Source organism: Anas platyrhynchos, chromosome 23 (genome assembly GCF_047663525.1).
Source record: "Anas platyrhynchos isolate ZD024472 breed Pekin duck chromosome 23, IASCAAS_PekinDuck_T2T, whole genome shotgun sequence".
In the NCBI taxonomy this organism is placed as follows: Eukaryota; Metazoa; Chordata; class Aves; order Anseriformes; family Anatidae; genus Anas; species Anas platyrhynchos.
The window spans coordinates 4,562,721-4,583,093 of record NC_092609.1 but is presented as its reverse complement, the minus strand read 5'-3'; the positions used below and the strand labels follow the sequence as shown (position 1 = coordinate 4,583,093).

At 68.7% G+C, this 20,373-nt stretch overlaps 4 protein-coding genes across 8 annotated transcripts; 3 read left to right on the top strand and 1 right to left on the bottom strand.

Moving 5' to 3' along the window:
- Positions 1-692: 692 nt before the first annotated feature.
- On the bottom strand, positions 693-3,981 carry TMED4 (transmembrane p24 trafficking protein 4). The gene is made up of 5 exons (XM_072027224.1): positions 3,807-3,981; positions 2,654-2,754; positions 2,447-2,572; positions 2,198-2,344; positions 693-2,114 (listed from the first exon to the last, which is right to left on the bottom strand). Exons 1-5 carry the CDS (start codon positions 3,946-3,948, stop codon positions 1,965-1,967), a joined length of 666 nt encoding a protein of 221 aa, XP_071883325.1. The 5' UTR covers positions 3,949-3,981; the 3' UTR covers positions 693-1,964.
- Positions 3,982-4,153: 172 nt separating this feature from the next.
- LOC139999350 (interleukin-36 receptor antagonist protein-like) lies at positions 4,154-6,452 on the top strand. The gene is made up of 5 exons (XM_072027223.1): positions 4,154-4,385; positions 4,651-4,711; positions 4,793-4,881; positions 4,964-5,088; positions 5,843-6,452. The coding sequence occupies exons 1-5, from the start codon at positions 4,247-4,249 to the stop codon at positions 6,050-6,052; spliced, it is 624 nt and encodes a 207-aa protein (XP_071883324.1). The 5' UTR covers positions 4,154-4,246; the 3' UTR covers positions 6,053-6,452.
- A 130-nt stretch (positions 6,453-6,582) lies between these two features.
- LOC139999348 (uncharacterized) lies at positions 6,583-9,629 on the top strand. The gene is made up of 6 exons (XM_072027213.1): positions 6,583-7,312; positions 7,496-7,532; positions 7,639-7,796; positions 8,373-8,540; positions 8,619-8,743; positions 9,377-9,629. The coding sequence occupies exons 1-6, from the start codon at positions 6,901-6,903 to the stop codon at positions 9,584-9,586; spliced, it is 1,110 nt and encodes a 369-aa protein (XP_071883314.1). The 5' UTR covers positions 6,583-6,900; the 3' UTR covers positions 9,587-9,629.
- An 849-nt stretch (positions 9,630-10,478) lies between these two features.
- LOC139999329 (PH and SEC7 domain-containing protein 4-like) lies at positions 10,479-20,308 on the top strand. Of its 5 annotated transcripts, XM_072027131.1 has the most exons (13): positions 14,145-14,303; positions 14,415-14,460; positions 15,982-16,092; positions 16,183-16,263; positions 16,893-17,005; positions 17,256-17,314; positions 17,430-17,519; positions 17,612-17,655; positions 17,738-17,895; positions 18,881-19,121; positions 19,208-19,352; positions 19,432-19,575; positions 19,673-20,308. In XM_072027131.1, the coding sequence occupies exons 1-13, from the start codon at positions 14,147-14,149 to the stop codon at positions 19,925-19,927; spliced, it is 1,644 nt and encodes a 547-aa protein (XP_071883232.1). In that variant the 5' UTR covers positions 14,145-14,146; the 3' UTR covers positions 19,928-20,308. The 5 variants fall into 5 exon arrangements, 3 of the variants coding, with proteins under 3 accessions (XP_071883230.1, XP_071883232.1, XP_071883231.1); XM_072027130.1 differs by lacking the exons at positions 14,145-14,303; positions 14,415-14,460 and adding an exon at positions 15,154-15,366; XR_011804713.1 differs by lacking the exons at positions 17,256-17,314; positions 17,430-17,519; positions 17,612-17,655; ... (3 more) ...; positions 19,432-19,575; positions 19,673-20,308 and adding an exon at positions 10,479-10,579 and having other exon boundaries at positions 11,347-14,303; positions 16,893-16,958.
- Positions 20,309-20,373: the final 65 nt, after the last annotated feature.

Genomic DNA, 20,373 nt, shown 5'->3' with positions numbered 1-20,373 from the left:
CCAAAAAGGCCCCCTATCCACCCTAAAGTACCACAAAAAGCACCCCCTCACAGCATCCCAAAAAGGTCCTCATCCAAAGTACCCCTAAAAGTACCTGCACCCCAAAAGGACACCCCAAATAGGTCCCCATCCACCCGTAAGTATCCCCCAAAGCCCCCCACCCCAAAAGCCCCCCCCAGCACCCCAAAAAGCACCAATGCATGCCCAGGGACCCCACAGCCTTTATTGACCCCAAAATGTCCCCCTCAAAACCCCACAGCGGGTGCAGGCAGCGTGCCCCAAACCCCCTCCAGTGCCCTGGTGTTCTGTGGGGCTGCGGCCCCCCAGGTTTGGGGAGGAACCCCCCCAGGGTTTGGGGTGGCCCCCCGGGGGTGCTGCACTAGCTTTTTGGCCTCAAAGATGTAGCCCTGCACAGAGCACCCCAAAAAGCCTCCCACCCCAAAATGCACCTCACACACAGCACCCCAAAAAGGCCCCATCCACCAGAAACTACCCCAAAAAGCCTCCCAACCCCAAAAAGCACCCTGCACAAAGGACCCTAAAGGCCCCTCATCCACAGTAAAACACCCCCAAAAACACCCCCTCCCCCAAAAAGCACCCCAAAAAGGCCCTTCATCCACCCTAAAGAAACCCCAAAAGCCCCCCCACTCAATCCACCCCACCCCCAGCACCCCAATAACCACCAGCTCATGCCCAGGGACCCCACAGCCTTTATTGATCCCAAAAAAAAACCCAAAACCCCGCAGTGGGTGCAGGCAGCGTGCCCCCAGCCCCCCGGTGTTCTGCGGGAGCTGCGGGGCCGTGGCTCCCTGGTCTCGGGGGAACCCCCCCAGGATTTGGGGCAGCCCCCCTGGGCTTTGGGGTGTCCCCCCAGGTTTTGGGGTGGCTACACCAGCTTCTTGGCCTCGAGGTAGCCCTGCACATAACACCCCAAAAAGGCCCCCACCCACCATAAACTACTCCAAAAAACCCCCCACCCCAAAAAGTACCCTGCACACAGCATGCCAAAAAAGCCCTTTATCCACCCTAAAGTACCCCCAAAAGCCCCATACCCCAAAAAGCCTCCCCAATTCCTCAAAGGCTCCCTCAAAGGCTCCTCATCTACCCTAAAATACCCCCAAAACCACCCTCTTCCCCCAAAATCACCTGAAAAGGCCTTCCATCCACCCCAAAACGCCCCCCACCCCAATCCACCCTACCTCCAACACCCCAATAAACACCAGGCTCACACCCAGGGACCCCACAGCCTTTATCGATCCCAAAAAAAAACCCACAGTGGGTGCAGGCAGCGCGCCCCCAGCCCCCCGGCGTTCTGCAGGGGCTGCGGGGCCGCGGCTCCCTGGTCTCAGGGGAACCCCCCCAGGATTTGGGGCGGACCCCCGGGCTTTGGGGTGTCCCCCCCGGGTTTTGGGGTGGGCTACACCAGCTTCTTGGCCTCGAAGTAGCCCTGCACGTAACACCCCCAAAAGGCCCCCACCTGCCATAAGCTGCCCCCAAAAGCCCCCCACCCCAAAAAGTATCCTGCACACAGCATGCCAAAAAGGCCCTTCATCCACCCTAAAGTATCCCCAAAAGCCATACCCCAAAAAGCCCCATACCCCAAAAAGCCTCCCCAATTCCTCAAAGGCTCCCTCAAAGGCTCCTCATCTACCCTAAAATACCCCCAAAACCACCCACTCCCCCAAAAATCATCTGAAAAGGCCTTCCATCCACCCCAAAACGCCCCCCACCCCAATCCACCCTACCTCCAACACCCCAATAAACACCAGGCTCACACCCAGGGACCCCACAGGCTTTATTGATCCCAAAAAAAAACCCACAGTGGGCGCAGGCAGCGCGCCCCCAGCCCCCCGGCGTTTTGTGGGGGCTGCGGGGCCGTGGCTCCCTGGTCTCAGGGGAACCCCCCCAGGATTTGGGGTGGCCCCCCTGGGCTTTGGGGTGTCCCCCCCGGGTTTTGGGGTGGGCTACACCAGCTTCTTGGCCTCGAAGAAGCTCTTGAGGTGCCGCATCTGCCAGATGCCGGTGAGGATGAGGATGCCGGTCTGGGCGATGGACCACCAGAGCACGCGCTGGTTGGTGCTCTCGCTCGTCATGCGGAAGCGCTCCTCGCGGTACTGCGGGTGGAAACGGGGGGGTTAGGGGGGCGCAGACCCCATCCCCTAAAAAAAAAAAGCCCCGTTTTGGGGCGAGCCCTCACCCGCTGGTAGTTCTGCTCCTTCTGGATCTGCTCCACCTGGTCCAGGAGCTGCCGGGCGCGGAGCTGCAGCTCGGTCAGCTTGTCCTTGGCGGCGATCTCGGGGTAGTTGTTGGTGTGCTCGCCCACCTGGATGTCCAGGTGCACCCGCTGCGGGGACACCAGGGGGGGTCAGCATTTGGGGGGGGACCTCCCTGTGCCCCTCTTGGCACCGTGGGACCCCCCCGGCAATCTGGGACCCCCCCTCATTACCAGCTTGCCACCGGCGAACAGCGCCATGCGGGTGGAGTTGGAGTGCAGGCAGATCTGGTGCTCCCCCGGCGTGTGCGAGGTGAAGGTGAAGCGGCCCTCGGAGCCGTACTGCCGCGACAGCACCACCTGGGGGGGGGACACACGTCGTTACCGGCCCCCCCGGGACCCCCAGAGCCCCCCCCAGAGCCCCCCCCCAGTGTTACCCACCTTGCCGTCGGGGTCCTTCACCTCCACGTGCATGCCCAGCCCCGGCGTGGAGGGCAGGAAGGCCTCGGACTGCTTGTCCCACAGCTGCGTGCGGTAGTTCCCTGCGGGGCGGCGGGTCGGAGCAGGGACGCGGACACCCCCAAAACCCCCCCGACCCCCCCCAAAACCCCCCGACCCCCCCAGAGCTCCCCCAATAACCCTAGAACCCCCCCAACCCCCTCAGAGCTCCCCCCACCCCACAGGGGGTCGCCCCCTTTCCTCACCCCATCCCCAGGGGTCTCCCCCTTTCCCCTCCTCGCCCCCTGGGGGATCCCCTGTGTCCCCCCCCAGTGCCCCCCCTGCTCCCAGGGGTCTCTCTCCTCGCCCCCCTCTCCACTCCCTGTGTCCCCCCCCCGTGGCTACCTCGCTCCCCAGGGGTTTTCCTGCCCCCCCCCCCCCGTCCTTGGGGGTCTCTCCCCCTGTCCCCCCCAGGCTCTCCCCCCCCCACCTGCCCCATTCCTGGGGGTCTCCCCGTTGTCTCTCCCCATTCCCGGGGGTCTCTCTCTCCTCACCCCCCCCTCTATCCCCTGGGGTCCCCCCCCCGTTGCTACCTCGCTCCCCGGGGGTCTCTCCCCCTGCCCCCCCCATTCCCGGGGGTCTCCCCGCTGCCTCTCCCCGTTCCCGGGGCTCTCTCCCCTCGCCCCCCCCGACTCCCGGGGGTCTCCCCCCCCCTTCCTACTCCTGCCCTTCCCCTCAGGCCCCCCCGGGGTCTCTCCGGTTGCCACCTCAGCCCCGGGGCCCTCCCGGGTGCGCGGGGGTCCCTCCTTTTGCCCCCCCCCCCCGCATTCCCGGTGCTCTCCCCCAGCACCACCTCGGTCCCCGGGGGTCTCCCCCCACTCCCGGGGGTCTCTCCCGTCACCGCCTCACCCCCGAGGCTTCCTCAGCGCCTCACGGTGCCCCGAGGACCCCCCCCCCGGTGCTCGGGGTCCCCCCTCCGGTACCCGGGACCCCCCCCTGGTAAACCGAGGCCCCCCCCCGGTAACCTGGGGACCCCCCCCCGGTAACCCAAGCCCCCCCCTTACAAACCGGGGCCTCCCCCCCTCGCCCCCCCCCCACCCCCGTTGCCCCCCCCACCCCCCCCAAATCCCCCGGTGCCCTCCCCGCCGCCCCGCACCGATGACCATGGTCTCGTCGGGGATCTCCTCGATGAAGCAGCGCTTCTCGGTCTCCCCGATGTGGAAGTAGAGCCCGTGGGCTCCCCAGGCCGCCAGCACCAGGGCGGCCACCGCGGCCCGCAGCCCCCCGCCGCCCGCCATGGCCCTACCCCGGGCCCCCCACCCCCAACTCCCTCCCGGTGCGCACCGCGCATGCGCCGCCCGCCCCGCGCCCCGCGCCCCGCGCATGCGCCGCCCCCCGCGGCGCCCACTCAGCGCTCCCCACGCCGCGGCTCCCTCACGCCGCGCACTGCGCATGCGCCGCCAGGTGGCGAGCGCCGCCAGGTGGCGCAGCGGGGAGGGCGCCGCGCTCGCAGCGCGGAGGTCGCGGGTTCGATGCCCGCCTCCGCCCGTTCCCTCTGGTTCCCCCCCCCACTTTCGTTGTCCCCACGGAGCACCCATGGGTGGGGGGGTGCGGGGGTGGGGCGAGCCCTTCGCACCCTGCTGGCAGTGTGGCAACACCCCCGCGTCCTTCCTTCCTTCCTTCCTCCCCCAGCGGGGCAGCGCAGCCGGGGCGGGCGGCGTGGGGCGTCCCATGGGTGAGCGGCACCGGGGCCACCGGGGGGGCGCTGGGGAAGGGGGGGGGAAATGGGGGAAGCGGAACCGGGAGCGCTTGCAACACCGGCAGCCCCCCACCCCATCCCCGCCTCCGCGGGCTGGCGATTTCGGGAGGGAGCCGCCAAGCCCGCGGGCTATAAAGGCGAGGGGCGGCCTGCCCCATAGCCAGCCCCATAGCCAGCCCCATGGCCAGCCCCATAGCCTGCCCCATAGTGCTCACTCTCACCCTCCTCATCCTCTGTGCAGAGGCCGAAGGCTTGGCGTCGTGCCACGCGCCCACCCTGCAGACCAAGGTCTTCAAATACCGGTAAGGGGCGGGGGGCCCAGAGGGGTCCCAGGGGTGCCGGGGGGTCCCGGTGGGGACATTGGGGTGCCGGTGTCCCCGCAGGATCTGGGACATGAACCAGAAGTCGCTGTACCTGCGCAATGACCAGCTGGTGGCCGGGCACCTGCAGGGCGCCAACGCCGCGCTGGAAGGTGAGCGGGGGCTTGGGGACACGCAGGGGGGTCGTGGGGGGGGGCTGACGGTGTGACACGTCCCCCCCCGGTGTCCCCACAGAGAAGGTTTTTTGGGTGCCCAACCGCTCCTTCGAGCACGCCCGGCTCCCCGTCATCATGGGCATCCAGAACGGCACCCGCTGCCTCGCCAGCCCCGCCGCCCCACAGCCCACCCTGAGGCTCGAGGTGACAGCCGGGGACACCGTGGGGACACCGTGGGGTCGGGGACACCGCGGGGCTGGGGGCACCACTGGGATGGGGATAGCTTGGGGATGCCATGGGGATGGGGACATTGTGGGGATGGGGTAGCGTGGGGACACTGCGGGGTTGGGGACGTGGGGACTCCATGGGGTTGGGGACACCTTGGGGACATCTTGGGGATGGGGATGCCTTGGGGACACTGTGGGGATGGAGACATCATGGGGAAGGGGACACTGAGGGGATGGGAGCACCACCAGGATGGGGTTAGCTTGGGGACATGGCAGGGATGGGGACACCGTGGGGATGGGGACATTGTGGGGATGGGGATGCCTTGGGGACACTGGGGATGGGGACATCATGGGGAAGGGGACACCATGGGGATGGGGACATCATGGGGAAGGGGACACCATGGGGATGGGGACATTGTGGGGATGGGGACACCATGGGGATGGGGACATTGTGGGGATGGGGTAGCGTGGGGACACTGTGGGGTTGGGGACGTGGAGACACCATGGGGTTGGGGACACCCTGGGGACACCATGGGGTTGGGGACATCTTGGGGATGGGGAATTCATGGGGAAGGGGACACTGCGGGGATGGGGATAGCATGGGGACACCACGGGGTTGGGGACTCCATGGGGATGGGGACACCACGGGGATGATGGCAGCGGTGGGGGGGGGATTGGGGGGACACCGTCAGCCGGCGCAGCCCCCGGCGGTGACACCGGTGACGCCGCAGGCCGCCAACATCACGGAGCTGCCCCGCGCCGGCGAGGCCTCGTTGCCCTTCACCTTCTTCCGTTCCTACAAGGACGGGCTCTGGCGCTTCGAGTCGGCCGCCAACCCCGGCTGGTTCCTCTGCACCTCGGCGCGGGGACACGAACCCCTGGGGCTCTCGCGGCACCCCGACGCCAGCCACGTCCTCGACTTCTACTTCCAGCTCTGCTGAGCCTCCCCGGGGATGGTGGCACCCCCTGGGGACGGTGACACTCCCCCGGGGACGCTGGCATCCCCCCAGGACGGTGACATCCCCCGGGGACGGTGACACCCCCCGGGGATGCTGGCACCCCCCCAGGATGGTGACACCCCCCGGGGACGGTGGCACCCCCTGGGGACAGTGACACTCCCGCGGGGACACTGGCATCCCCCCAGGACGGTGACATCCCCCTGAGGACACTGGCATCCCCCAGGATGGTGACATCTCCCCAGGATGGTGACACCCCCCGGGGACGGTGACACCCCTCAGAGACGATGACATCCCCCTGGGGACAGTGACATCCCCCTGGGACGGTGACACCCCCCCCAGGGACAGTGGCACCCCCGCAATAAAGGCGTTTTGCTCCCCAACATCCCCGTCACCGTGGGTGGCACCGTGACCCCCCCTTGCGTCACCGCCCCGGGGTGCCCGGCGTTGCGCCACGGCCTCGGCGGGGACGGGGACAGGACGGGGAGTCCCCAGGGTGGGGGTGACGCAGGCGGTGGGGCTGCCCCCGGCGGGGCACGGCCCCTTCCCGTATCCGGCGCTGGCGGACGCCTCCCGCACGGCACGGCCCCCGCCCGCGGCACTGGGAACGGGAACGGGAATGGGAACGGGTGGTGGCACGGGAATGGGGTGGTGGTGGCACGGGAACGGGGTGGCGCAGTGCATGGGGTGCTGGGGATGGGGACCCGGGGGTGTCTGGGGGGGGACAGGGTGTGTAGGACCATGGGGAGGGGGCACAAAGGGCTGTGGGGACGCGGGACCCGGGAAAGTGGGGACGGGGTGCATGGGACCCTGGGGACAGGGCATAAAAGACCATGGGGACAGGGCGCATGGGACCACGGGGCACAAAAAAACAGGGGGCACACAGGACCGTGGGGACAGAGCAAGGGGCGAGGGGCACGTGGGGCACTGAGGCCAGCGGGCACGGGCACGGGGGCACGGGGCACGGGGGGCTATGGGGACAGGGCATGGGGGGCTATGGGGACAGTCCACATGGGACCATGGGGACAGGGCGCAGGGGTCACACCGCGGGGACGCTGCAGGTGGAGGCCACGGGGAGCGGGGGCCGCGGGGCCCGGCCGGCGTTTCGCCATCGCCATCGCGCCGCGTCCGGGCTCATCCCTGGGGCGGGCCCCGTCCCCACGCCCTATAAGTGCCACCAGCGGCGGGTGACAACGCAGAGGACACCGCTCCCCGGCAGGTTCTCGGAGGACGACACCTTTGCAGGTAGCGCTCCCGATGGGGACGGGGACGGGGACGGGGACGGGGTTGCTGGGACCGGCTCCGGGCAGCGTTCCCGAGCCGTTCACTCTGGAGCCTACTGATGACCGGCAGCGGAGCGGGGCGGTGCCGGGGGGAACCTCCTGGCCGGTTCTCCCCAGCGCTGTCCCCCCCCCCCCCCTCTTGCAGGCTCTGCCATGTCCCACGCGTCCCCAGCAGCCCCCAGGTGAGTGGCGGGGACACGGGGCCACCCGCTCGGGGACCGAGCCCCATGGGGACCCAGCCCCCCGGCGCGGTGCCACCCGTCCTCAGCCCCTCTCTCGCTCCTCCAGAAGCGGTGCCAGGAGCCCCCGGAGGTGCCGGGACCATGCCCAGTACCGGGAGCCCCCGCGGGGTGTCACCCTGCTGGGGACCTCGGGGGACAGTGGCCCCGTGGAGGCCGTCATCGACCCCGACATGGAGAACTTGTTCAATGAGTTCCTGGGGAAAGGTAGAGGCTGGGGGACAGCGTCCTGTCCCCATGGTCCCCCATGAGCCCCGTCCCCATGTCCCCGTGTCCCCTTGTCCCTGTGTCCCCTCCCAACATGCCCGTGATGTCCCCATGTCCCCTTGTTGTCCATGATGCCCTTGTCCTCCATCCCCATGTCCCCATTTTGCTTCCTCCCTGTGTCCCCATGTCCCTATGTCCCCATTTTGCTCCCCCCCCATGTCCCCGTGTCCCCCCTCCACGTGCCCGTGCTGTCCCCCTAACGCCCACGTCCCCCATCCCCGTGTCCCCTGTCCCCACGTCCCTGGGTCCCTTCCCCACATGCCCATGGTGCCTACAAGTCCTCGTGTCCCCACGTCCCTCCACGTACCCGGGTCCCTACATGTCCCCAGACCCCAAAATATCCCCAGACCCCCACACACCCCCATGCCCCTCGATGTCCCCACACACCCCCATGCCCCTCGATGTCCCCACGTCCCCCCGCCACCCAGATCCCCGTGACGCCCTCACCCCCATCCCCATGCCCCCCCATCCCCACACCCCAACGACACGTCCCCGTGTCCCCGCGTCCCCTCGCAGTGAGACCCAAGGAGGAGGAGGGGACAATGACGACCTCGAGCACGGTGGTCCCGGCGGGGGCGCAGCCCTACCACTACGCGCTGCGGGACACGGAGCACAAGGCGTTGTGCCTGCAGGGGGGGCGCCTGGTGGCCCTCAGCCTGCAGGGTGCCAACGACGCCCAGGAAGGTGGGTGCCGGGGAGGGGGGGGGTCACCCCCACCCATGGGTGCCCCCCGCCCACCCTCTCGCCCCCGTCCCCCCGCAGAAGCCATCAGCGTGGTCCCCAACCGGCACCTGGAGCGCCGGCGCTGCCCCCTCATCGTGGGTATCCGGGGGGGCAGCCAGGCCCTGTCCTGCGGCACCGGCCCCGAGCCCCAGCTCAAGCTGGAGGTGAGCGGGGGGGGGGTCCCCGAGCACCCATGGGAGATGGGGGGGGGGCACAACAGGGTGGGGTGCCCGTGGGGGTGATCGGGGTGGGGGGAGGTGGAGGTGGAGGAGACTGGGGGGGGTGGAACCAAGAGGTGGGGGGTGGGGAGGTGGGGGGGGGCACCCCAGGGTGGGGGCACCCCAAGGTGGTGGCACCCTAAAGTGGGGTCACCCCAAGGTGGGGGCACCCCAAGGTTTTGTCAGGCCAAGGTGGTGGCACCTGGAGGTGGGGGTTTCTGGGATGGTGTCACCCTAAGGTGGTGGCACCCCAAGGTGTTGTCACCCTACGGTGGTGTCACCCCAAGGTGGTGGCACCCTAAGGTGGTGGCACACCAAGGTGGGGGGGTTCCTGGGATGGCATCACCCCCAGATGGCATCACCTCAGGGTGGTGTCACCCCAAGCTGGTGTCACCCCAAGCTGGTGTCACCTCAAGGTGGTGGCACCCCTGGAGGTGGGAGTTCCTTGGGGTGGCGTCACCCCAAGCTGGTGGCACCCCAAGGGGGGGGTTCCTGGGACACCGCCACCCCTTGGCGCTGCCACCCGGAGGCTGGGGGATGTCCCTGGGGTGCCGGTGACACTCGGTGACACCCCCGCAGGACATGGGGGTGCTGGAGCTGTTCCGTGGCGAGGACCACGCCGTGCCCTACACCTTCTACAAGACATTTGGGGGCTCCACGCACACCTTCGAGGCCGCCGCCTTCCCCGGCCACTTCCTCAGCACCACCCCGCGGCCTGGCGAGGAGCTGGGCCTGGCCCCCCCAGACGCCCCGGACGCCATCACCTCCTTCTACCTGCGCCGAAAGTGACCGGGGGGGTGGGGGGGCACCCATGGGTGGGGATGGGGATGGGGACGGACTGCGGGGGGAATAAAGGTGCTGGCTGCAGCGGCTGGTGTGTGGTGTGCGTCTGTGGGGTGGGATCAGGCCCAGCAGTGGGGCAGGATCAGACCCATGTGTAGGGCAGGATCAGGACCCAGGTTAGGTTGGGATCGAACCCCCCACGGCTCAGCATCAGGCCCCCTGTGAGTCAGGATCAGGCCCCTTATGGGGTCAGGATCAGGATCCAGGTGTGGGGCAGGATCAGGGCCTCCTTTGGGATGGGTTAGGCCCCTGCTGTGGGGCAGGATCAGGTCCCCTGTGGGGCAGGATCAGACCCACAGGTAGAGCAGGATCAGGACCTGGGTGTAGGTCAGGATCAGGCCCCCTTTGGGTCTGGATCAGGCCCAGCAGTGGGGCAGGATCAGACCCATGTGTAGGGCAGGATCAGGACCCAGGTTAGGTTGGGATCCAGCCCCCCATGGCTCAGGACCAGGCCCCCTGTGAGTCAGGATCAGGATCCAGGTGTGGGGCAGGATCAGGCCCCCCATGGCTCAGGATCCGGCCCCCTCAGGGTCTGCATCAGGCCCCCTGTGGGGTCAGGACCAAGCCCAGGCCTTGCTCAGGATCAGGCCCAGACATGGGGCAGGCTCAGACCCAGCTATAGGGCAGGACCAGGCCCTGCTGTGGGGCAGGATCAGACCCAGGTTAGGTTGGGATCGAGCCCCCCACGGCTCAGGACCAGGCCCCCTTAGGGTCAGGACCAGGCCCCTGTGGGGTCAGGGGGTCAGGGCCGTGCCCCCTGGCTCAGGATCAGGCCCCGCCCCCGGCCCAGCCCCCTTCATGGCCCCGCCCACAATGGGCGTGGCCTCCATGCAGGGGGCGTGGCCTCGCTGTGCCCCGGCCCCGCCCACCCGAGGGGCGGTGGAGGAAGGGGCGGGGCCAGCCGAGGCCACGCCCCCTCGCCGCGCGCCGGCCGTGCCGGTAAGGGGAGGGGGAGCGGGGGGGGGAGGGGGGGGAGCAGGAGCCGGGAGCCCCCCCCCACCTCCCACCCCCCCCACGCCCCCTCCCCAAATTTCCCCCTCCCCAAATCCCCCCCCCCCCGCCCCTCGGTTCCCCCCCCCTCCCCCGTGGGTGCCCCGTGGGTGGGGGGCGTTGGGTGTGGGGGGGGGGGCACCCGCAGGGACCCCCCCCCCGCAGTGACCCCCCCACACACGTGGGGGGTGGGCACCCACGCGCGAATTTGGGGACTCCCCACGCCAAAAACACACCGGAAGCACCCGCTGGGGGGGCAGGGGGGCGGGGAGACCCCCCCCACCCCCCCCTTGGGGTCCCCACCCTTGGGTGCGGGTTGGGGGGGGGCACCCACGGGGACACGCGTGGGGGGGGGGGGAAAGGGTGGGGGGTGAGGGGGGGGCAGGGCGTGGGTGCCCCCCACCCGCGGCTCCCCCCGGGGGCTGCTGTGGGGCAGGGGGTGTGGGGCAGGGGGCGTGGGGGGGGGGGACACGAGTGGGGGGGGGGGGACACGCGTGGGGTTGGGGGGGGGGCGTGGGGGGGGGCACGGGGCTTCCTCCCTCCCATCCCCCCCTTCCTGCCCTGGTAGCGGGGCCGGAAGCCGGCGGGCAGTGACGTGGGTGACACGGGGACAGCGTGGGGCGCGCTGGGGGGGCCCCGGCACCCGGCACCCCCCCGGCACCCAACGCCCCCCCCCCCTCACCCCACAATTAACGGGGCTCCCCCTCTCCCCCCAGGTCAGCCCCACGGCCATGGGGGGGCCACGGTGAAGCCGCGGAGGCCACGGGATGGAGCCGGGGGGTGGCCGCCCCCCCGGGGCGCTGGCGGCGCAGGACGCCATCGTCTTCTCCGACGCCCCCCCCCCGGCCCCCGGCACCCCTGGGCCCCCCCTGCCCGCCCCCGCCGACGTCTTCTGGGCCAGCCTGGTGCAGGCCCAGCTCTGCGTCTGGGACCTGCAGGGGGCCATCGATGGGGACACCGGTGGCACCCACGGTGGTGGCACCCACGGTGGTGGCACCCATGGCGGTGGTGGCACCGGTGGCGGTGGTGGTGGCACCCACGGGTCCGACCCCGGTCACCAGGGGGGCTCTCAGCAGCGCGCCCCCACCCATGGGACCTCCTCCTCTGAGCCCGTCCCCGCATATGGGGGCGCCCCGGGGGGCCGCGTGGGCACCCATGGGTGCTCCGAGCCCCCGAGCACCCTGATGGAGCAGCCGGGCTGGGAGAGCTTCGCACCCATGGGTGTGGGTGGGGGCACCTCACACGAGCACGTGGGCACCCGTGGGACCACCACGGCCACCCATGGGACCACCTCCTCCGAGTCCATCTTCACCTATGGGAGCACTTCGTATGAGCATGGGGGCACCCATGGGACCACCCCCTCCGAGTCCACCTTCACCTATGGGAGCACCTTGGCCGAGCCCGTGGCCACCCATGGGACCACCTTGGCCACCTATGGGACCACCTTGGCCACCCATGGGACCACCTCCTCCGAGTCCTTCTTCACCTATGGGAGCACTTCTCAGGAGCACCTGGCCACCCACGGGACCACCACCTCCGAGCCCACCCCCACGTCCAGGAGCACCCCCCACGAGCCCACCCACGGGACCGTCTCGCCCCACTCCGTGCCCATGGGTGGGTGCATCTCCTGTGAGCACCCACTGCCCGCTGGGACCGCGTCACCCATGGGTGGCTGCTTCTCCTACAAGGACTTGGCGCTGGGTGCAGGATTCTGGCAGGAGCCCCGTGGGTGCGGGGCCGTGGGCAGGAGCATCTTGCACGAGCACGTGCCCACCTTCGGGACCACCGCGCCCAAATCCGTGCCCACCCACGGGACCACGTCCTGGGCGCGTGTCCCAGCAGATGGAAGCGCCTGGGCCGAGCCCGCACCCCCGGATGGGACCACGTGGAGCAGGGCCTCCCCCGTGGGTGACCCCAACGTATGGGAGCATGGCCCAGGTGGGGACACCTCGACCATGGCATGGGAGCCTCCTCCAGCGGGTGGCACCGCGGGGACCAAGGCTGTGCCCAAGGACGACGCCAGCTCATGGGGGCACGTCCCAACGGATGGAACCACCTTGACCAAATCAATGCCCACGGATGGGAACATCTCGACCACATCCATGCCCATGGGTGGCACCACGTTGACCACGTCTATTCCCAAGGAGGACACCAGCTCATGGGGACACATCCCAACAGATGGGACCATGTTGACCACGTCAATGCCCAAGGATGACGCCATCTCATGGGGGCACGTCCCAACAGATGGCACCACCTTGACCAAGTCAATGCCCATGGATGGGAACATCTCGACCAAATCCATGCCCAAGGATGGCACCATGTCATGGGAGCACGTCCCAGCTGATGGGAACATCTCCACCAAGTCAATGCCCATGGATGGGATCTCAACCAAGTCCACGCCGATGGATGGCACCATGTCATGGGAGCGTGTTCCAATGGATGGGAACATCTCGACCAAGTCACTGCCCATAGATGGGAATATCTCAACCAAATCCATGCTCATGGATGGCACCGTGTTGACCAAGTCAATGCCCAAGGAGGACACCATCTCATGGGGGCACGTCCCAACGGATGGGACCATGTTGACCAAGTCAACGCCCACAGATGGCACCATGTTGACCACGTCTGTTCCCAAGGATGACACCATGTCATGGGGGCATGTCCCAATGGATGGCACCATGTTGACCAAGTCAACGCCCACAGATGGGAACATCTCCTGGGAACATGTCCCAGCAGATGGGACCACCTTGACCAAGTCAATGCCCTCAGATGGCACCATCTCAACCAAGTCCATGCCGATGGATGGCACCATGTCATGGGAGCGTGTTCCAACGGATGGGAACATCTCGACCAAGTCCATACCCATGGGTGGCACCACATTGACCAAGTCTATTCCCAAGGAGGACAACATCTCATGGGGACACGTCCCAACAGATGGCACCACATTGACCGAGTCAACGCCCACAGATAGGAACATCTCAACCAAATCCACACCGATGGATGGCACCATGTCATGGGAGTGTGTTCCAACGGATGGGAACATCTCAACCAAGTCAATGCTCATGGGTGGCACCACGGTGACCACGTGTATTCCCAAGGATGACACCATCTCATGGGGGCACGTCCCAACAGATGGGACCACCTTGACCAAGTCCATGCCCACCGATGGGAACATCTCAACCGAGGCCATGCCCACGGGTGGCACCATCTCATGGGAGCACGACCCAACCCATGGGACCGTCTTGACCAAGTCCATGCCCACGGATGGGACCATGGCCTGGGGGCACGTCCCAACCGAGGGGACCACCTTGACCAAGCCCATGGACGGGACCTCCTGGCCCAACCCCATGGCCATGGCCGGGACCACCTCCCCCAAGCCCACTCCCGTGGATGCCACCACCCCCCAGGACCCCGCGCCCACCACTGCCACCATCTCAGCCCGTCCCCCGGTCCCCAAACGGAGCGAGGAGGAGGAAGAGGAGGAGGAAGAGGAGGAGGAGGAGGACAACGAGGAGGATGAAGATGAGGAGGAGGAGGAGGAGGAGGAGGAGCCCCTCTTCCACACCAACCCCCTCTTCTGCAGCCGGGCGCCCCCCTACAGGCCCCACCTGCCCCCCCTGCGCATCACGGAGCTGGACATCGCGGGGGCCCCCACCATGGGGGCACCCAGGAGGTAAGGGGGGGGGGTGGGTGGGTGGGGTGGGTGTTGGGGGGGGGGGCACCCCAAAACTTCCCCCCCCCCCCCATCCCCATCCCCATGCCCACCCAGCTCTGTCCTCAGCAGGTCACGGTGGCCGCGGGGGGGGGCGGCGCCAGCCCCATGGAGCAGGGTGAGTGCGGGACCCCCGCCCCTTTTGGGGGGGGGTGGTCGGGGGAGGGGGGGTGATGCTGAAGGGACCCCCCTCCCCATACGCCCCCCCCCCTTTTGTCTTCTCCCACCCCAGGCCTGGCGCTCTCTGGCCCCCCGGACCTGACCCCGGTGGGGGGGCTCCAGGACCCCCCCCCAGAACCCCCAGGAGGGGGGGACCCGGCCCCCCCCAGCCCTGAATGCCCCCCAGATTTGACACCAGCAGGGGGGACCGGGGCCCCCCAGCCTCTTACACCCCCTGGATTTGCCCCCCCCCAGCTTCCCAGCACCCCCAGACCTGCCCCCCCCCAGCCCCCCACCCCCCTTGGATCTGCCCCCCCCAGCCCCCCAGCCCCCCCAGCCCTGCCCCCCAAAGCTCCCCAGCACCCCTTGATCTGCCCCCCCCCCAGCCCCCCAGCACCCCCAAAGCTGCCCCCAAAACCACCCCAGCCCCCTGGTTCTGCCCCCCCCAGCCCCCCAACCTCCCCATATCCCCCCCAGGGCAGGCACCACCTCCCCCCCCCCATTCCCCCCGGATTCCCCCCCCCAGTATCCCCAGCCAGGGGGGCACCAGCCCCCCCCCTTCCCCTTAACCTCCCCCCGACCCCCCAGCTTTGCCCCGGGGGGGGCAGCAGGAGCCCCCCCCCAGCCCCCGGACCCCCCCAATTCCCTCCCCAACCTCTGCCCGGCCGCCACGGGGACCCCCGGGGCTGGGGGGTGCCGGGGGGCTGCGGGGGGCCCCCCCCACGTCGGGGGGTCACTGTGCCCAGGGGGGGGCCGTGGGGCAGGGCCCTGAGCCCCCCCCTGCCTCCCCGCGCCCCGACACGGAGGAGCTGCCCCCCGAGAGCACCCAGGAGCCCCCGCCGGACCCCCCCGCCAGCACCCATGGGTGAGGGACCCCAGCACCCCGAGTTCCTTGGCCCCCCCCCCGGCCCCACAGCCCCCCCCGTCTGTCTGTCTGTCCCCCCCAATCCCCTCTCATTCCCCCCAACCCCCCCCTCCCCACCCCCCCCAGCTCCACCCACCCCCCAACCCCCCCCATTTCCCCCCTGACCCCCATGTGTCCCCCCCGACCCCCCCGTCCCCCCTGACCCCCCCATGTCCTCCCCCGCCCCCCCTGTGACCCCTCCTGACCCCCCCCTGATGCCCCCCGTGACCCCCCCGCCCCCCCCGTGTCCCCTCCTGACCCCCCCCATTTCCCCCCTGACCCCCATGTGTCCCCCCCGACCCCCCCGTGACCCCTCCCAACCCCCCACCGTGACCCCCCCGACGCCCCCCCATGTCCCCTCCTGACCCCCCCATGTCCCCCCCCGACCCTCCCGTGACCCCCCCAACCCCGTGACCCCCCCGTGACCCCCCCATGACCCCCCCATTTCCCCCTCCTGACCCCCCCTTGACCCCCTATGACCCCCCCATGTCCCCTCCTGATCCCCCCTTGACCCCCCATGTCCCCCCCATGTCCCCCCCATGTCCCCCCATGACCCCCCCGTGTCCCCCCCCCCAGGTGCCAGCCGGGGGGGCCGGGGTCCCGGGGGGACGCTCAGCGCCTGGCCGCCCGCCTCTTCCACCTCGACGGCTTCAAGAGGTCCCAGGTGGCCCCGTTCCTCCGCAAAAAGTAAGGGGGGGGGTCGGGGGGGGGCAGGGGGGGGGCGTCCTGGGGTTTGGGACCCCCCCCCATGGCCTCACACTGCGCCCCCCCCCCCAGCAATGAGTTCAGCAGCCTGGTGGCACAGGAGTACCTGCAGCTCTTCCAGTTCGGGGGGCAGGCGCTGGACCGGGCGCTGCGGTAAATTTGGGGGGGGGGAGACCCCCGTGGGACCCCCCCCCCCCAGGTGATGGGGGAGGTCTTAGGGGGGCAGCAGGGGGAGGGAGTTTGGGGACGGGGAGCAAGTGGGGGGGGCGATGGGGTTGGGGGAGAGGGGGTTGGGGGGCTGGGGGGGCACATTTGGGGGGTTGGGGGCTGGGGGGGTGGATTTGGGGTTCAGAGGGATGGATTTGGGGGGTTGGGGGCAGATTTAGGGTCCAAGGGAATGAGATTTGGGGTCTTTCGGGGTCGGGGGGGGCAGCTTCTTGTGTTGGGGGGTCCAGGGGTCACCTTTGGGGTCTCCTGCGCTCATCAAAGCCGGATTTGGGGGTCCAGAGAGGCAGATTGGGGTGCGATAGAGTCTGGGGGGGGGCAGACGTAGGGGGTTTGGGGGACAAATTTGGGGTGTTTTGGGGTCACTGAAGGCAGATTTGGGGGGGGGGCAAAATCTGGGGGGGCTGCTGGGGACCCAGGGAGCACCTTTGGGGTCTGGAACCCCAAATTTGGGATCTGCCGGGATGCGGGGCCGCAGCATCTGGGGAAGGGGTGGAGGGGGGGGGTGTCCCATTTTTGGGGGGGGGGTCCATGTGAGCCCCCCCACCCCCCCCCAGGACCTTCCTGCAGGCGCTGGTGCTGACGGGCGAGACGCAGGAGCGCGAGCGCATCCTGGGCCACTTCTCCCGGCGCTTCCATCACTGCAACCCCGGCGCCTTCCCCTCGCCCGGTGAGACCCCCCCACCCCACGAGACCCCCCCCCACCCCACAGGACCCCCCCCACCACGGGACCCCCCCACAACCCCTTCATATCCCCCCCGTGCCTCAGTTTCCCCCCTTGGCACCCATCCGGGCACCCCTAAATCTTGCGGATGGGGCTGACGGTCACTGCGTCCCCGTGCCTTTTTTTTTTTTTTTTGGGGGGGGGGTCACCCTCTTTTTTGTTTTTTTTTTTTTAACCTCCCCGTGCCCCCCCCCAGACGCCGTGCACACGCTGACCTGTGCCATCATGCTGCTGAACACGGACCTGCACGGGCCGGTGAGCTGAATTTGGGGGGGGACATGGATGCGTGGTGACACCCCCAGCAATTTTGGGGTGCTGGGGAGGGGGGGGGCACGCACCCACCCCCCCACCCTGATTCTCCCCCCCCCAGCGCCTCGGCCGTGCCATGACCAGCAGCGAGTTCGTGGCCAACCTGAGCGGGATGATGGACGGGCAGGACTTCCCCAAGGAGATGCTGAAGGTAAGGGGGTGGGGAGGGGGCACTAGAAATGAGGGGGGGGGGCACCCCACAGCGCCCCCCACCCTAAAATCTGCTGCCCCCCCACCCCCCAGGCGCTGTACAACTCCATCCGCACCGAGAAGCTGGAGTGGGCGGTGTGAGTATAGGGGTGCGGGGACCCTAAATTTGGGGGGGGGGTTTGGGGTCGGGGACGCCCGGTGACGCTGCCCTCACCCCAGGGATGAAGAGGAGGAGGAGGAGGAGCCCGGGGGGGGCCCTGCGCCCCCCCGGAAAGGCAGCACCTCCCTCGTGGAGCTGCCGCGCCAGGACGGGGCCACCACGTACCGCCGGGGGTGGCTGGCGCGCAAGGTGCTGGCCGAGGCTGACGGCAAGAAGGGTGAGAGCTGGGGGGGGGATTTGGGGTGCCGGGGGGGGCTGGCAGGGGGATTTGGGGGCTGGGATGCAGGTTTGGGGGGGTTGGGGAACGGGGAGAGGATTTGGGGTCCAACGGAACAGGTTTGGGGTGTTCTGGGGAGCGGATTTTGGGTTTAAGGGGAGCAGATTTGGAGTCCTAAGGGAGCAGGTTCGGGGTGTTTTGGGGTCTGGGGAGCAGATTTGGGGTCCGAGGAACCAGATTTAGGGTGTTTGAGGGTGCAGGGAGAAGATTTGGGAGTCCAAGGGAACATATTTGGGGTACTTTGGGGAACAGATTTGGGGTGTTCTGAGGTTCAGATTTAAGGTCCAAGGGGACCAGATTTGGGGCGTTTTGGGACCTGGGGAGCTGCTTGGTGTTTAAGGGGATCAGATTTGGGGTGTTTGTAGGCTCACATTTAGGGTCTAAGGCGAGCAGATTTAGGGTGCTTGGGAGGGGTCTGGGGACCAAATTTGGGGTGTATTGAGGTCCAGATTTAGGGTCCATGGGACCAGATTGGGATGTTTTGGGGCCTGAGGGGACTGATTCGTTGCTTTTTGGGGTCTTGTAGCAGATTTGGGGTGGTTTTGGGTGTGGGGAGCTGATACGGCATCCAAGGTGTCCAGATTTGGGGTCTTCTGGGGTCTAGGGAAGCAAATTTAGGGAGTCAGAGGGGCAGATTTGGGGTTTGCTGGGATCTAGGGGGGGAAAGATTCGGGATGATTTGGTGCCAGGGGCAGATTTGGGGTATTCTGAAGCCTGGAGGGGGACAAATTTAGGGTATTTTGGGTACCAGAGAGGCAACTTTGGGGCCCACAAGGACAATTTTGGGAACCATTGGCAGCTGCAGAGGCAGCTTCGGGGCCTGGCACACGGGGAGGGGGAACAGGACGCAAATTTCGGGTCTCTCAGGGGGTGCCCCCCCCCAAGACCCCAAACCTCACCCCCCCCAACCCCTCTCCCTCGGCAGCGCCCTGGGGCCGGCGGGGCTGGAAGCCCTTCCAGACGGTGCTGAAGGGGACGCTGCTCTACTTCCTCAAAGCGGGGCCCCCCCGCCGGGGCTCCGAGCCCCCCGGGACCCCCCCGGCGGAGGCGGAGGAGCCCCTGGGGGTGCACCACGCCTTGGCCGAGCGCGCCAGCAAATACACCAAGCGCCCCCACGTCTTCCGCCTGCAGACGGCCGACCAGCGCGTGCTCCTCTTCCAGGCCCCGTGAGCATGGGGACAAGGCTGGGGAGGGGGCGGTGGTGGCACTGACCCCCCCCCCAATTTTTGTCTCCTGCCCCCCCAACCCCTAGGAGCGAGGAGGAGATGTCCTCCTGGATCTCCCGCATCAACCTGGCGGCCGCCCTCCTCTCCTCGCCCCCCTTCCCCGCCGCCGTGGGCTCCCAGCGCCGCTTCGCCCGGCCCATCCTGCCCGCTGCCCCCAGCCGCAGCCCCCCGGTGAGCCGCAGGGACCCCCAAAAATTAAAAATTGGGGACCCCCAACGCCTCATTAACCCCCCCACCTCGGTCCCCGCAGGAGGAGCAGCACCGAGCGCACGAGGAGTGGATGGAGCGCGTGGCCCAGGAGCTCTTCGAGCACCAACGCAACCTCCCCGAGAAGCGGGGCCGAGCCCGAGACCTGGACGAGTACCGGGTGAAGAAGGAATACCTGCTGTACGAGGTGGGGGGGGCACAGGACGGGATGGGGGGGGGTCACAGGTATTGGGGGGGGGGGCGCAGGGCTCACCCCCAGCCACGTTTTCTTTCTCGGGGCGCAGAGGCGCCGCTACGAGACCTACGTGCAGGTGCTGGAGACCTGGATCAACTCCGGCGCCCAGGACCTGGAGGGCTGGGAAGCGCAGGCGGGGGCCGTGGCGGCCCCCCCGGAGCCCCCCAACCTCACCAAGGCTCACTCCAGCCCCTCGCTGGCCCCCGAAAGCGCCCCCCCGGCCGGCGTCCGGGTGAAGCGCAACATCTCCGAGCGCCGCACCGTGCGCAAAGTCATCCCCAAGCGCAACAAGAACCTGCTGTGACGGGGTCGGGGACCCCCCCCTTCCTTTTTTGGGGATCCCCCCTTTCTTTTTTGACCCCCCCCCACTCATTTAGGGCTTAGGGGGACCCCTCCTCACTTTGGGGATGCCCTCCCCAACTGTGGGGCTGCCCCCCCACCGCGGTACGAGGGTCCTCGGGGCACCGCCGGCAACAAGGGGGTGCCCCCCACCCAGGATCGAGGACTCAAACTCAGGGAGACCCCCCCCTGTGTCCCCGGGGGAGGACATGGGGGGGTTGGGGTGGGGCCTGGCCCCCCCCTCCCCAGCTTGGCTGCCTTGCCCCCCAGCTGTGCGCCCGCTGCCTGCTGCTGTCGGACACGTCGTCTCGGGGAGACGGCGCCGTGCAATAAACGTGTGTCACACCCCCGCCTCCTGTCCCCGTCTGTCCCCCCCCCCGGCCCCACGGGGACCCGCAGCCCTGGGGGGGG

What these genes read in the sequence shown, in the direction of transcription:
- LOC139999348 (XM_072027213.1), top strand. Translation starts at nt 6,901, where the DNA reads ATGGGGACAGGGCGCATGGGACCACGGGGCACAAAAAAACAGGGGGCA. An exon ending in GCGTCCCCAGCAGCCCCCAG is followed by an intron (nt 7,533 to 7,638) that starts GTGAGTGGCGGG and finishes TCGCTCCTCCAG; the next exon opens with AAGCGGTGCCAGGAGCCCCC. An exon ending in TGCCAACGACGCCCAGGAAG is followed by an intron (nt 8,541 to 8,618) that starts GTGGGTGCCGGG and finishes GTCCCCCCGCAG; the next exon opens with AAGCCATCAGCGTGGTCCCC.
- TMED4 (XM_072027224.1), bottom strand. Translation starts at nt 3,948, where the DNA reads ATGGCGGGCGGCGGGGGGCTGCGGGCCGCGGTGGCCGCCCTGGTGCTG. An exon ending in CGACGAGACCATGGTCATCG is followed by an intron (nt 2,755 to 3,806) that starts GTGCGGGGCGGC and finishes GCCGCCCCGCAG; the next exon opens with GGAACTACCGCACGCAGCTG. An exon ending in TGAAGGACCCCGACGGCAAG is followed by an intron (nt 2,573 to 2,653) that starts GTGGGTAACACT and finishes TCCCCCCCCCAG; the next exon opens with GTGGTGCTGTCGCGGCAGTA.
- LOC139999350 (XM_072027223.1), top strand. Translation starts at nt 4,247, where the DNA reads ATGGGTGGGGGGGTGCGGGGGTGGGGCGAGCCCTTCGCACCCTGCTGG. An exon ending in ACCAAGGTCTTCAAATACCG is followed by an intron (nt 4,712 to 4,792) that starts GTAAGGGGCGGG and finishes GTGTCCCCGCAG; the next exon opens with GATCTGGGACATGAACCAGA. An exon ending in CGCCAACGCCGCGCTGGAAG is followed by an intron (nt 4,882 to 4,963) that starts GTGAGCGGGGGC and finishes GTGTCCCCACAG; the next exon opens with AGAAGGTTTTTTGGGTGCCC.
- LOC139999329 (XM_072027129.1), top strand. Translation starts at nt 11,398, where the DNA reads ATGGAGCCGGGGGGTGGCCGCCCCCCCGGGGCGCTGGCGGCGCAGGAC. An exon ending in ACCATGGGGGCACCCAGGAG is followed by an intron (nt 14,304 to 14,414) that starts GTAAGGGGGGGG and finishes TGTCCTCAGCAG; the next exon opens with GTCACGGTGGCCGCGGGGGG. An exon ending in CGCCAGCCCCATGGAGCAGG is followed by an intron (nt 14,461 to 14,574) that starts GTGAGTGCGGGA and finishes CTCCCACCCCAG; the next exon opens with GCCTGGCGCTCTCTGGCCCC.